This window comes from Gouania willdenowi, chromosome 16 (genome assembly GCF_900634775.1).
Source record: "Gouania willdenowi chromosome 16, fGouWil2.1, whole genome shotgun sequence".
Lineage (NCBI taxonomy): Eukaryota > Metazoa > Chordata > Actinopteri > Blenniiformes > Gobiesocidae > Gouania > Gouania willdenowi.
The window spans coordinates 29,341,528-29,359,389 of NC_041059.1; the positions used below are offsets into that span (position 1 = coordinate 29,341,528).

At 37.2% G+C, this 17,862-nt stretch overlaps 1 protein-coding gene across 1 annotated transcript; it reads right to left on the bottom strand.

Moving 5' to 3' along the window:
- Nucleotides 1-1,635: 1,635 nt before the first annotated feature.
- derl1 (derlin 1) lies at nucleotides 1,636-13,402 on the bottom strand. The gene is made up of 8 exons (XM_028471339.1): nucleotides 13,059-13,402; nucleotides 11,766-11,877; nucleotides 11,590-11,654; nucleotides 9,925-9,951; nucleotides 8,593-8,688; nucleotides 7,064-7,116; nucleotides 6,859-6,969; nucleotides 1,636-2,317 (listed from the first exon to the last, which is right to left on the bottom strand). The coding sequence occupies exons 1-8, from the start codon at nucleotides 13,209-13,211 to the stop codon at nucleotides 2,185-2,187; spliced, it is 750 nt and encodes a 249-aa protein (XP_028327140.1). The 5' UTR covers nucleotides 13,212-13,402; the 3' UTR covers nucleotides 1,636-2,184.
- Nucleotides 13,403-17,862: the final 4,460 nt, after the last annotated feature.

The following is a 17,862-nucleotide window of genomic DNA, read 5'->3' on the forward strand; positions in this document are numbered from 1 at the left end:
TGATGAGCAGACACAGTACACCTAAATACATATTACATGAGATCAGTAGTGAAGCACTTTGGTCACATGTGGGCTGTTTTTAATCACAACAAAAATAAAAGTTAGTAAAATTGTAATATATGAAAATAATTGTAATTGACTTTCAGAAAGAAAGTAAATGTAATTTAATTGTAATCGGAAAAAGTGACAGTCACTGTAATCATAATTAAATTGTAATTGAAAACTTGTTGTAACGAAAAAACGTAATTGACTCCAACCCTGTTGCTCACATACAGTCTTCTCATTGGTCAAAGGCAGGAGCCAATGAGAGGATCCCTATGATCTGTTGATAAAGGCTGATGTGAGTCAGTTCTGCAGCTACAGACACTTCCATACTATACAGAGTAGGATCAAAGCAGGGCCGGCCTTCCCGACAGGTAACACTGGCGGCCCCTAGGGCGCCATCTGCTGGAGGGTCACCAAATTACACCCCCCATTTTTTATTTTTTAAAAATCATAATAAACGTGAAACACACTCTTTACAATCACTGTACATGTTTTCTCTTAATTGAATATTAAAAATCTGTAACTATACCTGCTAATCATCTGCCCATATTGATATGCATTTCATTTTAATTCTTGTTCTATTCTATATAATTCTATTGTGTTGTTTGCACATTGTGTTCTTTGGTTTTAAGATTTGTGTTACTGACTAGTAAAACCAAACAGGAAAGTAGAAATGTTCTTATTCTTGTTCTTATTTTAACTTTAATTGCACTTTGTATTGCTTTTTGCACCATTTTTGTTATTGTTCCCTCGACACATTTGCACTATACCTGTAGATGTTATTATATTATAGTGTATTATTCTAAATTTTAAAATAGGTAGTTTTTTTTTTTTTCAATGATTTTTGTCGCTGAATTGCATTGTTTTGTATTTACATTTAAGATAAATAATAATGCATACACACTGTGTATAGACAAAGAAAAAACTTAATCTGTTTTTATTCATTCATCAAAGTCCACTCTTGTCTAGGGCCCTGAATGACCTAAAGCCAGCCCTGGATCAAAGCCTGTAAAACAATTGTTTTATTAAAGGAATCTGATGTTAGAATGTGTTAAAATTTGCATATGTAACTATATTTCTGGCTGAATATAAATGTGCATATACTTATATAGCCTATAAAGCTTCAGAGACTAATCCTTTATACTGATCTGAGTGTATAGACAAGGGAAGTGATGGTAGGGTTGCACAATTAATCTAATTTTAATCGTGTTCACGATGTTGGTTGCCATGATTAAATTAACCTGATCATCAGCAACATTTGCATTTATAATACAGGCTCTGCACTCTGTAATAGTGTATTTACTCAGTTAGCCTCTGGTACATTTTAAAATATCGGGTTAATTTTAAAAAATATATATTTTTAATTTTAAAGCATATTTTTGCACTGTAAACTGTACATGTTTGTTTAAAAGTAGAGCAAAAAAAAAAAACCCTAAAAACCCTAGATTTTACCCTAATATGATTAAAAAAAAATTGTGATTATAATCATGATTACAATACTGATAAAAAATAATCGGGATGATCATTTTAGCCATAATCGTGCAGCCCTAAGTGGTGGTGATGATGAACACAAGGAGGTAACAGCACACCAAGACTCTTCTTTGTTTAATAAATTGTTATATTTACAAAAAAAGAAAACTTCTTTCAGATCAAATCATACATCTGAGAACAATCAGTGAGACTGAAAATATTTCACACCCAAAAATCGAAACCTGGAGACAGAACTCTGACCAGCTTTTTCTGCAGCCTGCGAGCTCGCCTGACCTGTGCGTTAGCTACACAGTCATGTGATATGCTGTTGCAGATGGAATCAAGCTAACCGTGCAGCTGCAGCATCTCTAATCCTGACAGCTCAATGGCGAGGGGTGGAGGAGGGGGCGGAGCTTGGATGAAGAGTGTAGAACCGAAAGGAAATGGGAAGGAGAGGAAGTTATCACAGTTTTTCTAATGGCTTTGTGTGCTGCGGTGACGTGGCTTTGATGACTCAGTCCTTGCTGTGGGTCAAATAACCGCTCACTCACACTCAACTATTTACACTTCTGTATGAATAAAACTTTAGTCTACACTCGAGTATAAAGCAGAGTATGTGAGTGAGCGAGCACTTTAACCTGTCCCTCCTCTGAGACCAGGAGTTTGCTCTTATTCGTCTCCCAAACGTAAGCCTTGTCCCCAGTTGTGTCTTCCTCCTGCTGGTTCCTGGGCTGCTGGTCTCCTACTGGGAGGAACTCCAAAGCCTGACACGCCTCCTCTCCTGTTGGGGAAGAACCGGTACCTGCAGGGAGAAAGTAGACGCTTAAAACACCAAACTAGACACAATGCGCACAACGATAATATCACATTTCACTCTCACCCTTTCATTTAAAGATCTTGTTTGTGATAAATTAATAGATAATGTTCAAAGCAAAAATAAAAGCTCTTCCAGAAGCCGTTAAAAAATACTTCTCACTACAGACCAAGAGATTAATGTATGTTTATTTTACGAAAAGCAAGATTAGAAGTTAAACAAATATGTCTGTTCTCAGGATTAATTTGTAGAATACTGTTGATAAAGAAATTAAAATGAGTGACATATATATATATATATATACACTTTTTTTATGCTTGCATTTCTTTTGTGTGTATTATTGAGAAAAGTAACTGGAATGTTATAGTTTATGTTGAGCATCTTTGATCTGCCTGTTTCAGTCTTGTTTTTGTTAGACTGAAACAAATAAAGTGAAATAAAGCTAAACTGAAAAAGGTTAAAGTCTGCAACACTGCATTAAATAGAGAAGTATCATGACGTAGTCACACAATGCTGCGTAGGTTTAAAAGGTGACATTCTATGATCTCAATAAAAAGTGGGCTTTCTTATAACTTACAGATTGAATATGTAATGTTGGAGGAGTTATTAGAAGAGGAAAATCAACACATTCTTAGATTACAGCAAATGTATCAACCTAATTATTTTATATTAAAGCTCTCTATAAAAGCAAGAAACTTCTCTGTGTGTGGGATGCATATCTCCTTGACGCAGTGTTGACCTGAAACTTTTTTTAAAAACATTTCAAAACGTTTATTTTCATTTCATTTTGAGATTACGGCTCCCTCAAGTACTTCCGGTTCCGGAGACTTAAATAGTTAAATAGAGACTTAAATAGTTCCCGGAAGTTATCGGCGGCCAATTCGAATCCATTGATTCCGAGTGACATAACTGTGATTTTAAGTATTTTGTCATCAATAACTGCATTGATTTACGTTAGGGACATGAGAGGGGGGAGGGGCATCATAGCCGCACGCACACAGAATCCTTTAAAGACAGAGTTGCGACAACTGGGACTCAAATAGTTCCTGGAAGTTATTGGCAGCCAATAGCAACGGCTGTGTTTCACGCCAACAGCAAACCTGGAAGTTATTGTCAGGCAATTCAAATCCATTCATTTCGAGTGACATACTGTAACTGGGATTTTAGGTAATTTATCGCCAATAACTGCATTGATTTATGGACGAGACATGAGAGGGGGGAGGGGCGTCATAGCCGCACGCACACAGAACCATTTAAAGACAGTGTTTTGACAAAGGAAGTTCGAAATAGACTCAAATAGTTCCCGGAAGTTATTGGCGGCTAATGGCAGCGGCTGTGCTTAAAGCAAACAGCAAAACGTGTATATTTCTCCACAAACACAGTATTAAAAACGCTGATATTATCACCACGTGTTTAGTTTAGTTTATTTTGAACATGTAGACAATCAATGAATGAGATCATACAAACAAGCTCTCATATACTTCCGATATAAATGTAATGTACATGTCCGAAAAGGAGTGGGAAGAAGTATAAACTTATAACCTAATGCGCACCTTGGATGTACATGACATGTTTGTGTGGAATACATTTTCCCACTGGGGTTTTTTTTTTTGTTTTTCCTTGCAGAAGGAGGGTCTAAGGATGACATTTATTATTCATTTGCTTAAGTCCAGCAAACATTGGTGCAAACTTTATTTACCAATTTATCATGCACATGTCCCATAGAATTAAACCAGGGAAATCACACACTATTTTACTTTGCACCTGCAAATGTACCACTTTATAACACTACAAAGTACAGAGTATGTACACCTCTTTGTACATCCTACCTTGAAACACATACACATTTGGCTCTACTTAAGCTCCTCCCACTATATGAATACATACTTCTGACGGGCACTGTACTAGTAGACATAATAGGTCCAGTGATAAGTCTTAATCTCATTCAATTTAGATTAAGAAAATAATCAGTATTTAAATGCTTAATGGAGGTTGGTAATGATGTCATCCTTTAGAAATACTAAATAATTTCAAAAATGCTGCTTACACCTGCCTGCCAAATGTAATAAATAATTACACAAAATACTGTAATCTAGTTACATTTTCTATTATTTAGCACACAGAATGTATTTTCATCAGAGGCAAACGTGCTAAATGGAATGCTTGTGTTATTTTGCTTATATGACGGACAAAATCCTGATTGTGTCGATTATTATTATTACCTATTAACGCATGCAGTGAGGTTTACTCAAGTTTTAATGAACACTAACGTTAGTGAAGCAGGCCCAAAGAGCTCAGAGTAAAACGTGCTGTGAGAAGAAAACTCTAAAATTGCAGCACCAGCATTTAATATATATTAGCATAAAGTAGCTTGTTCAATATTTCTGCTGTATTTCAGTAAATGAAGGTCAGACGTTCCCCTGAGTGTGCAGAATAAAGGAGACGTTCAGAATATACAAACACTAACTAAACCTTCTGTTTTATAAATCCCTAGCCAGGGTTTTCAGTTTCAATTATGTTTTCAATTATCCATATCCAATTACAATTTAATTACAATTACGGTGATTGCAATTTTTTCTGATAATTTTTCCCCTGAAAGACAAAATTATTTTCTCAATTACAATTCGACTAACTTATTTATGTAGCGCTCAAAAACAGCCCATATGGGACAAAAGAGCTTCACTACTCTCATGTAATATGTATTTAGGTGCATTGTGCATGCTCATCGTTATTAGGCCTGTTGTGATGATTGTATGTTTTAGTGCGTTTATTACAATGTCTTATGTAAAAGTCCAAACATGGACAAAAAATTAATTTAGCGATAGCTACAAACTCTTTGTACGAACCATCAGAGCCTATATTCACAAAGCAGCCTAAGGCTAAAAGTACAGTAGCTCTAAGGGACGTCACTAAGAAAAGTCCTCAAATTTTAAGAAATTCGCTCCTGAGGTGAAAAACTGTTAAGAGGTGTGAGGAGGACTTTTAAGAAGCCTGAAAGAGTCTTAAACAGAGAAGACGGTGAGATATTCTCTCTATGTTTAACGACAGTGATTTAATAAGACGTTACTTTCTTCTTGTTGTTGTGTACACTAGTTAAAATCGCTACTCCTCTGTTATTCGAGAATGGATCGGGCTAAAATCTATGGATGTGTACGCATGGACGCTCGAAGCCCCATTTTTAATTTGGGGCCCAAGAAAAAAAAAATTAAAGTCGATTTCTCATTTATTTGCGAGTCAAATATTACGACGGCTGGTGGTACCGAATCATTGGCACATGCCAATATATAAATAGGGTCCATTACCCCGTACGTGTCACGGGGGTGCCAGGGGGCCCCGTTTTTTAAATGACTAATCCTCCGTTTGGTCTCGTTTGATCGGAATGCAGTTTGGTATGAATACTCTATGAATGAATATGATGAGACTCTCAGAGCCCTTTTTTTTTTTTTTTTGTAAACGGGGCCCACCCCCCATTTACGGTAATTTCCAAATTTATGGGAACATAGTCGTGATATATATTGTTTCAAAGATAATTCAACATAGATTACCATTATGCCTTGCACAATTGCACCCCCCCTTTTTCCCGCAATTTCCATTAAAGTCATTTTCTCATTGATACCATTGTGCCACGGGGGCGCCAAGGGACCCCATTTTTTAAATGACTACTCCTCCGTTAATGCTCGTTGAATCGGGCTGTAATTTGACATGGATATTCTATGAGCGGATGTCAAGAGCCTCTCGGAGACCTTTTTTTACTCGTTGGAACGGAGTCATTTGACCGAAATCTCGAGAAACTGCTACGTGCTATTTGGCGCGGAGACGTTCCGCGGACCCGGCCATAGTTCATCCAAACTTGATAAAAGAGCGCCAGCAATCACAGTAATCACTGACAGCTGTGTCTGCGTCTATCATTATTATCAAACACATAAAGCGGTAAAATTACCATCGTGGACAGATAACAACAATAAGTAAATCAATATAATAATTGGCATGTGAACGAGGTTCAAACATGCTAAGCTGTGTACAAATTAATTTAATTTTGCTGAATGAAATTAATTTCATGATTACACATTTCTTAATGCAGTCCAAGTATGATCCGTCGATTTTACTTTCCATTCATTACAGAGAGCGATTTTATTTACTTTCTTCCTTTCTCTAACAACCAAATCACAGCTTTTAGCAGAATGCATCATACCCAGCAACGAGGTCAACCACACCTCCTCACTAACTTCCTGAATCACTTTCAAACTAAGATTCCTTGCTAGGAATTTCTAGGCTAAGTTAGGAGCTCTCTGAGGGGATTCTGAGAAGCTTTGTGAATACGGACACTGTACAGTATTGTTACCCTTTGTATTGCCCTATTTTAATAACTTATATTACATTCTAACTATACCCCACTAACCTCTAACACTTCCCACCTGTACGGGTGTGAAGATTCACTCACAGGTAGTATAAAAACTTGATATGACATTAGCATAACATTAGTAGTCTGACAGCTGTGCTAATACCTCAACACTAACGCAGCAACTTACAGAAACTCCGGCGTGGACAGGAAGGTGCGTCCCCCGAGGTCCATGGGGTACTTAAACATGAGGAAGAAGTAGAGGTGACCCACCAGGTTTCCAGTCAGTTCATTCACAAAACTGCATAAAAAAATCAAACGTGTAATTAATCAGATCAAACTTTACAGAATAGTGCACATCACATCTATTCACACTGTCCAACATGTGAACTTACGAGCCTCCGATGATGAAGTTGAATCCCAGGATGACCCAGGGTAGATAATAGGCCTGGAACAGCAGCAGAATAAAGTCCTCTTTATTCTATATTTTATGAACCCTTTTAAAACCAGTCACTTTCCTGCATTTGTGGATGCATTAGCTTCGACTACCACACACACGGACAGGTGAGTAAAAGTAACTAATTCAAATGTGAAAGAGTGATTTGCTAAATCAAGATCAAGTCGGCTCATTTTCACACAGACACAAAGAATAAAGCTCAATAATAAATAATAATCAAGCTGATTATCACTGACGTCCAAAAGTCTGCAGGATGATCAAATGTAACCCTCCTAATACCCTCAAAGATTACTATCACATCTTACCCTTGGGGTCAAGCTCAATCAAAACACTTTTGTGTCAGGCACTTTGTTTGTTGAATACATAAATAATCCCTTGATAATGAAACATTAATCTGTTCTCTAGCGCCACCATCACTCCAAACTTTGAAATTACAATTTTCTTAAATTTACTGACAACATGAATGACCACAAGAGTATGAACCCTATTAGTTGTGGTGGTGATATGACCTTTCCTGCAGCGCCACCATCAGGTCAAACTTTTAGTTTTAGAGTTAGTGTATCTTGAAAAAATGTCATCCAAATCTTTTCTAATTTGGGGTGCACATTCATGACACCCCCCCCCCCCCCCTTCCTCTCATAAGACATCAGATGAGAATGCCTGAAAATCAGGGTCCTCCTCAACACAATCCTCTGTCTCAGACACATTCTCCTCTATGTCACTTTTACTGTGAAAGAGCTGTTCCAAAACCTCATCGACAGTAAACCTTTTCCTAGATGACATTTTACAGAGAGAGAGAAAAAGAGAGAGAGACGGCGTGCAGATTGCAATACACACAGAGCACAATGAGGAATTATTTAGATAAAGGGCTGCCATATAAGCTTTTATGTGTTTGCTCCGCCCTTAGTTTGCATGAGCTACCAATGCCCTTATGGGAATACCCCACCCTCCACAGCGCAGGGAATATCAGTTCTACTTTGGCAGGTGTGAGTAGTAGGTCTCGCACGCACGCACGCACACACACACACACACACACACACACACACACACACACACACACACACACACACACACACACACACACACACACACACACACACACACACACACACACACACACACACACACACACACACACACACACACACACACACACACGGTGTGGGGAAGTCCCCAGAGGAACACCAATGCGTGCAATGCGTGTTCAGCACATTGATAAAATATCATGAAAATGTGATGCGTCATCAATTGTACCCATCAAATTAGGAAAAGTCATGAAATATAAAGCAAAAACAATAGACAACTATTGTTTTTGATTGATAAACAATGAATGGCCCTCACGATAATAGGAAGGATAATGTTCGATTCATTAACAAACAGTGGCCAATAGTGTTTTTCTAGTGACCAGCAATAGACTATTAGTTGGAACTATTCACAGTTGTTTTTTTATTGGGTTTTTTTTTTTACCTTGAATCGAGTCCCAAACCAAAAGGAAACGATCATGTCCTTGTTGAACTGAGCCCAGACATACAGCACTGACATTATCAGAGGGATCATCAGCAGCTGGAAATAAAAACAACATCACATCTGCAACAACTTCACCAGGCAAACATTTACTACTTCTGTACGTTTCCAGCCACTAAGGTTTAATCTGATCCCTGTGTGTGCATCGTCTATACCAGTGCTCCTCAAAGTGCGTGGCGCACCCCCTGGTGGGGAATGGAGGTATAACAGGTGGGGCACGACAAACAGGAGGGCACGTTTTAATTTCATGCCAATCTTCTTAAAAACTGTTCTTCATTGACAATAAAGATCATTAACACTACAAAACACCATGTGAAGTGAAGAAAAGCAATAAACAAACATGAATTTCTGTTTTTGTTTTCTTAAGCTTTTTGGCACAGATTGCTAACAATGTTTCATTTTTTCCTGAATTTTTGACTGCAGCACTTTTACAAACATAATATATAATTTTATAAACATAATATAACTTGTTCCCTGTCAGTTCATTTAATTCTGGGACTGAATTTCCTTTTTTGTTTACTTCTGCACTTTTCATTTGTGTGTTGTTTCATGCAGTTAATTAAATTCATTTAGATATTAATTTTGGATTTATTATGAAATATTGATGTTACTCTGTTAGTTCAATTTGAAAATGTGTTGGTATTATTCAGGGGCAAAGGGTACAGGTGAGGCTGTAAAGTTCACCTTCATTCAAAGTTGGAAACACCCAAAAAAGGTTTGAGAACCACTGGTCTACACACTAGAGCTGGGCGATATATTGAAATTCAAGATATAACTATTTTCTATTTTGGGGATGTAAAAAATTTCAAAATTGCCTATATCAGTACACATTTTGTTATAGCTAATTTTGTTTTAAAATACTTGTTTTAGGAGTCGCTGATTTCACTACTTCTCAGAACAGCATTAAAAGCAAAGTTAGAAGGATTTCTGAGTGCGTCCTAACCCAGACCTTCATCTAAACAAGCCACAATACAGAACTCACTCACATGTGCTGTCCCTTAGAGGAGAAACAGACTCAAGTGGAACATATTTATCAGCTGTTTGTTAATAAATGTGCATCCGTGGCATTTTGAATCAGCAAATTTAACACAGAATTGTCTTTCTGGTCAGACTTTATTTGAAATAAAATGATCAAGATTTATATCGTATATCGCTATTTTCAGAAAAAATATTGAGGTATGAGTTTTGATCCTTAATATATGGCCCAGCCCTACACACACACAAAAGATAATAATACTGAGCTACTGACAAATGAATGAGGAGGAGAAATCTCACCTGCATGTTCATTAGCAGCCCAGTTATCTACAGACAGAGTAAAGGATGACACGTGTTCATCTCATTTTTCTACTGGGATTTCCATCTGAAATATCAACCCTGGATATTTAATTTTCACCAGGATTTCTAAGGTGTGGGATTCCACCATAATAACAAAGGAATGTGTGAGAGGAGCCTGCGGGGCTGAGAGCTGAGCTGTGGGATGGAAGCTGCTGCTGGTGAGAATGTGACCTAGATTAGGTTTCTGTGCTGTGCAGGAGTGCAGCGGCACTGGGCCACTGGCACAGAGCCACTGGTACATGGCCCAGTGCTGCAGAGACAAAAGTAGAAGACACGCCCACAGCCATACGCAGAGTTTGTGAGGAGTTTTCATCAGTTTTCCTCAATTAATTTGAGAAATTAATATATATATATATTAATATAATGTACATAATATACGTAATTCCCACGTGACGTCACAACATAGAAGCATTTCCCGACCCGGCGTCATTGTTGTGGGCAGCTGAAACGAGTTTAGCCTCTGTTTACAGCCAAAAGAGCACAATATGGTAGTTTCATGTTGGGTTAATGATGCATTAATCACCGTAATAGTTCAGTTAAACGTGGATTCTTTAGTAAGGGAAGTCGGCAAGTCAGATCCGTAAATTCGGGATAACGATTGGATCTCAGGGCTGGGTCGGTCAGACGCCCTCCTCTCCCCGCCGCCGGAGACTCGGTGCTCAGCCCACCTCGCCCAGTCGGTGGCGCTCCTGCTCTACTCCCTGGCCTTGCCTCCGTTGTCGGCCCCCTTCGCCAGGGGTCGTAGCGAACGGGCAACTCTGTTTGTTTATCTAAACCATCTCTGTACCGCTGTTTGGATGGTTTACCGGCCATTTGTGTTGGTTTTGTAAGACATTTTAACTGTCTTTTGTGGAGTAGAATGCAGCGAAGCAGGTAAACAATACAAGTGTGGTCTAAGCTTGCCCTCAAAGATGGGAACTATGCATACAAATATTTTAAGTGCCATACAACACAGTACAAAATACATATTAATTCATATATTATTTTAAAAAATAACAAAATTGATTTTTTTAATGTCTTAGGAAGAATTTGAGACCACTTTGGATGGAATATATGGATTCAGTAAGACATGGCGTCACTTTAAAGGTGAGCAGCGCTGGCTTGTTTAAGTAAAAGAAAAAAATCATTGACAAAATAATTGACTGCGTTAGGCCGGTGTGACTGTGACCTTTTGTAAGCGGCCTTGGGCTGGAGGAGGGTCTACTTCTACTTATTATCAGAGGTTGTAAATAAACAAATAACTGCACCTTCAGAAGCTGATTTGTTAGGTTTCATTTCTGGTATATGTGACTGTGCCATTCTCATTCATTTATGAGGTCTTGTGACCCACGAGCGCGATCGAAACAAAATGCCTCCGTGATCGACGCATTGGGCACCACTATATTAATCCCTTAAAAGCGTGAATGAGTGAGAACATGCATGTTGACCCGTATTTGGGACAGTAGACGTTAAGGGCTTAATTAAGCAACGCAAAATGTTGTCGTCAACATTATCAATTATGTCACTCATCATTTTTGCATTAGTGTATATGTCACACACATTGTGGTTGGCGTGAATCTCGAGACGGTCAATATATTTTGTTCTGTTTTTTTATATAGAGGATACAACGATGCAGATCCAGTTGAAGAGGAGCATGAAGACATAGTCTGCAGGTCTGCCATCGAACGCCCCTGACAAACACACAGAAAAAACACAAATAGAGTGAGGTGACTTATCCCATGGACAAAGATGACTTACAAAATACAGTTGTGACAAGTGGTGCACAATGTGGATCATCTGACCTGTCTCGAGCCGTGTGGAGTAGTGGTAGAGAAAATACAGGTTTACCAGGTACAGGAAACCAGTATTTGGGCTTATTGGGAAAAACAGGGTAGCTGTTACTGGTCTCCAAAGCTGAAAAAAAAAAGGACAGCAAAAAATGTAACAAGATGCCAAAACTTGTGTGCAGACCATTAATTATATTCTAGATGAACACCGATCAGAAGCTAATGCTGGACATTTGTTTTCACCGATGATACCAAGGAGCTTCATGTGATGCACCGTTGACTTCCAAGTTCAGACCCATTTATAGTTTATTGTTATGAAGAGTTTGGGTGGGCATTTCATTTCCAATTGAAATTATTTCTTGATTTTAAGCACCAGCAAACAATTGTTATGGCAACCTTCCCCTGAACAAGCCACACTGAATAACTCATTCACACATGCTGTCCCTTAAAAGAGAAAAAGCCAAAAGTGGAACATTTCGTGAAACTGTTCATAATTGTGCCTGTGTGGCATCTTTCATCGGCAAATTTAAACCTGAATTGTCTTTTTGGTCAGACTTTATTTGAATTAAAAATTACAATAACTGAAATCTATAGTCATTTTAAGAAAAAATATCAAGATATGCATCTTGGTCCATATCGCCCAGCACTATATCTATCTATCTATCTATCTATCTATCTATCCTCTGCTTATGCAAAACAATATTGTTTATATCAAAACTATCTCAAGCTAAAATAATGGTTTTAGGGTTTGAGCAGGACTAATCTCTGCTGTCATCTACTAAGCAGTATCTATATCTATAAAAGCAAGGAATAGCTGTCTGTCATATTGCCCAGCTCTACTCAGAATCATTGTTCTAACGAAACATAAATGTGGGGAAGAAAATCAAAAAATTGAATAATTTTTGGGGTCTTTCACACACATTAAATCAACAACTCTATCCTAAACATAAAACCCAGAAAAACTACACTACACTCTTTATTGGATGGGAGTTCTTAACATGAATCAAAACAAAACATTTAATCAGAAGGACTGGTTTATATAGATGATCTGATCACATGCATCAATTACAGTAAAGCTGCTCTTGTGCATTTCAGTTGTCAATGTTTTATTGGTTGATAAAATTTGACAGTATCCGGATGTAAACACACACGTCTGGCCCTCTGATTGGCTGCTGCACAGCTCGAGGCCTGCTGCAGTGAGCCTTGTTAGCTACATGCTAACTCAACCTCCCTCTACCCAAACATACAATATAAACATAACCATTTACAAAGAAATTACAATTCAGCTGATTATAAAACTGTGCTTACATGAAATCTACTGAAGATCAGCTCCGGGAAGAGCAGCAGGTTCCTGATATTAACCAGTCCTAGCTTCCCAATAAAAGGGACAGCAATGGAGGCAGCGAACCAGGTCCTGGTGATGAGAGGGATGCTTCGGAACCAGTCCCCAATGTCTGACATTCTTCCATAGAACTCCAACTGAGTTATAAACACGTAATACAAGCGCCTCCTCTCAAGATGACGATGATATAGTGAATAGAGCAAGCTCCAGTTTCCTTTAAGACGCTACTTGTGCTCTGCTAAGTTAACATGACGTGGCTAATATCAGAGAGCTACTGTGTGATAGTCACTGTGAGCACAGGGACAACATCCTGCCCGGCTTTTCAAAGTAAAAGTACAAACAACGGTTGCATTACTAATAGGTACAATACACTGTGAGAACTACAGCATAAAATTCCTCTTTTAAAAAAGCCTAATACACTGCAGCCTATCTTTACTTGTTTGAGAAGGACTGCATCCACGAATTTATAATGAATCAATCAGTCAATCGTAAAACAATTGTGAAATTGACATTGCACACTTCCTAATACACTGGTGTCAAACACAAGGCCCGGGGGCCAAATCCAGCCCTTTTAAACATCCAATATGGCCTGCAAGGTAAAGTAAAAATGACTGAAAAACATGAATAATTGTGTAAATTACCACATAATTAGTGTGTTATAAAATTTATAAGTTATAAATATATCAGTAGAGATGCAAAAGGGCTTAAAATATCTGGCAAATTTCCTCAGAAACTTAAACTTGGGATATTTGACAATATTCATAAAGTAGACATTTTTAATGGGAATATTTTTTTTTTTAAATTAATTAGAAATTGAGAGTAATTATACATTACTGTATTGTATCCAAACATACATATTAGCATTCATGCAAAATAATACACTTTAAAAAAAAAAAAAAAAAAACATTTCAAAAGATTTATTTGAAAGTCGAACTTTATTTAATTATTAAAGTGGAGTTTCATTGAATTTGTCACAAATTTCTACAATATTTGCAGGGATTGGCAGTTTCCCATGCTTGCATAACACAATGGAAGTAATTTTTACTATTGAATTGTTGGAACAAACTTAGTTTTTCCAAAATCCTGCTCAATCCTCAAATTATTTGACAAAATTTCCCCAAATTGAAATTTTATAGTCACTACCTGACACCTATTTCTTGGATACTGTCAGTGCTTTATATACTACATACTTTTATATCATGGAAAAGCAAAGTAGCACTAATGTTGAAATTGTTTGATTTACCACCTCTGATCTGCGGCCCATTTGAGGTCATACTTGTCCGTATTTGGCCCCTGAAATAAGATGAGTTTGACACCCTGACCTAATATGAATGTTTAGCAGTGGCAGAATCAATCATTATTTGTGATGATTGGAGAAGATTGTAATCATAGATTTTTGGGGGATTGATTTTCTCCATTCAACTAATGATTTTTTTTTATTTAACTATAGACTAGTATCAAGCTTTTTTAAGCATCTATTTAACACAGTAATATTGATGCCAACATTTATCCATGCACAAGTTGCTGACATCAAAATTCAGAAATGTAACACATATTGACTTACAGTATTGATATTTACAGAAAAAGTTCATTTCATACAGTACAAAGTAAAACATGAAAGTCAAATGATAATACAAATGAAGTAAGAATCTGTACAATGGTTCCTTTAGATAAGCAATAATGTCATCTGTGTGATGTGCTGGAAATATAATTTCAAGTGGAGTCAATAATGCCTGAATATGTCAACGGTGCTTTTGGTTGCAATAAAGCAATGATAGGAAGAAGATCACAATGGCTGTGCTGATGGGGATCGACTCAAAGCTGCCGAGACCTATTTGTTATCCTGAGTGTTGTTCTTTTCTTCTTCTGAGGCAATCATACTTTCTTTAAGCGAACAATCACCAAAAGTTGCTCAAAGGTCCATCACATGCCAGATTAACTCAGCTGCAAAAACAATTCTCCTAAAGGTGGCTCTACAGCAAGGCTGTCTTCGAATAGTCCCTCCTATCTCCTTTCCTATTCACTGTTCCATAAGTGGTGGCCATGATAAAGAGTGTCCGAGTTCTCTTTAAGCTTAGGAAAAGAGGCTCAATTCCTCGTTTTTTACCTCCTTCAGCCTAGGAAACACTGACGCATCCTTTACCAAAGGAGACCAGATAATGCTGACCCACAGTTCTTTGTGGAGACAACATTTAAAGGGAAACGCACACCCGAGCACTTACGGAAACTCACGACGACTGACGGAGATCATGTAAGTTGTTAATGCAATCGCCTTGAACAACTTTATATAAATAATCCAAAACCCATATCTTATTATAAAGTAAGCCATATTATCAGATTATAACTGACATAAAACAGACACTCTGTGGTTCAAGAATAAGGGATCAAAGACATTTTTAGCCACATTATGTTTTATTCAACATAATTCATATTAGTGAGTGGAAGGTGAGTGTGAGCAACCATTCTTAATGTCAATCTTTTAGTTTCTCTTTTGTTCTTCGTAGCCTGGTAACCTCTTTTCCTTTGATTTACATTCAAACCTTATGATTTTTTAGATTATATCAGCAAAAAAGTGTTATAAATGCTTTTAGTCCATTTTTGGAAATGTGTAGTTTTCTCACCACGGCAGACGTCACTAACTTCGCTGCCGTCTTATTTTTACATCACCTAGTGGAAGTGCGTCTGATTGTCAAAACAAACGTGATGGTCATTTCCTAACTCCTCTCCTAACATCTTTTCTTAACCCTGTGACGTCATCCACAGGGTTATGGAAAAGTGGATAGGAAAGGAGATAGGAGGGACTATTCGTACGCAGCCACTATGTCCTTTCTTATCCACTTTTCCTTAACCCCGTGGTTTGCAGACTTCCTAAAGGAGCTAGGGAAAGGCAATCAAGTTTGTTTTGACAATCAGAAGCACTTCCTCTAGGTGACGTAATAATCCGACGACTGGTATCTTTTGGTAAAGGATGCACCAATGTTTCATAGGCTAAAGGAGGTCATAAAGGAATAATTGGAACTTAGAGAATTGGAACGCTCCTTATCATGGCCGCGACTTAAACACTTCCGGGGGTAAAGGAACAGTGGATAGGAAAGGAGATAGGAGGGACTATTGGGACGCAGCCTAGGCCTCTAAAGTTCAATCAACCATAAGTGCTACAGCTTTGCAACTTTCACCAACATTTAGCCTAATACTGAAGAAACGTTTGCACACTCAAACATAATTGCAAATTCTGAAGTCCATCACTCTGTTGTTTTTAATCAAAACTGTAAAACCTATAAAACCATTTCTCCTACCACAGTTGCTGCTCAATTGAACCCAAACTTGCTACAGCTCATCTTCAGACTTTTCTCAACAAACGTTCCACACAGATTTTTGAATTATTCAAAAATTGAGCATACAATGCATCAAAATGGTGATGTAAACATACTTGCAAACTCTGACTAAATAAGTTTTCATTGTCCATTAGAAGAAAAAAATAATTGAGTCATTGTAGATCAATGATTCTCAAACTTTTGTGGCCCAAGTACCCCTTTCTCTAACTTTGAATCCAAATATCTTCTTTGTCCAACTACAACATTTTGCTCAGAACAACAACTATAGAGCATAATGATGAAATAAATGAATGATGACATTTTAAAGAATCTCATTTTGTAAATAAGATGAATGAAACAGTATTTAGTTTCCTAAATAGGTTTCTTTCATAGTCATCTCCCTCCTGATGTAAGACCAAGACTAATCCTTGTATTTTCAGTTCTAATCAAGATCATTTCTGTCTTCATTTTGTGTGTTTTTGGTGTCATTTTGTGTATTTTGTTGTTGTTTGTCTGTTTTTATTTTCAGTGTATTTTTGTCTTATTTTGTGTTTTTGTTGGTGTTTTGTGTGTTGTTGGTATTATTTAAAATATTCTCTGTTGTGTATGTGTGTGTCTGTGTGTGTGTGTGTGTGTGTGTGTGTGTGTGTGTGTGTGTGTGTGTGTGTGTGTGTGTGTGTGTGTGTGTGTGTGTGTGTGTGTGTTTTCTTTTTATTATTCAGTATATCTTTCTCTTATTTTGTGTGTTTTTGTTATTGTTTTGTCGGTTGCTGGTATTTTTTAGTATGAATATATATTTTTAACTAAAAATAAACATTATAAAACGCCATATTTTAATGCTTTTATTTGCTAATATTCCTCTCTCTCTCTCTCAAGTACCCCCTGTAGTGCCATCGTGTACCCCCTATTTGAGAAACACTGACTTACAGAACAGATGAGTTGAGTATGAAAGGCACGCAGCTTGAGTAAATAAGATATTTAAGCAATATTGGTTGTTGTGTGAATGGAATGTGTGTGGAACTGACATTTAATTTCTTTGTACACTGTTTTATTATATTTTTATTGTGATTTATTGTCTTATTTTGTCCTATTACTAAATTCATTTTTTACCTGCCTTGGTAGTACGGATGCATATTGGCATTTCTGTCATAATCTGACATATTCATGACAAATTATTGCTAAAACAGATGTTACGTTTCTACTATAAGTTTCAGATGTATTTCTTGTTCTGTAAAAGGCTGCTCCCTAGTGGAAAAAACGGAAGAAGTGTTTCAAAAAGACAGAATTTGAATGGTTATTAAAATAATTAAATATTGTTTGAATCTAATTTAATGACTGTGAATTTAAAAACCAGTAACTTGTGTTGGGGATTTCAGGATTATTGAGAATGAGATTCCAACGCACTGTAAAATATAAAACTATTTTAACATTTTCAAGTTTTTGAAATGTTAAACTC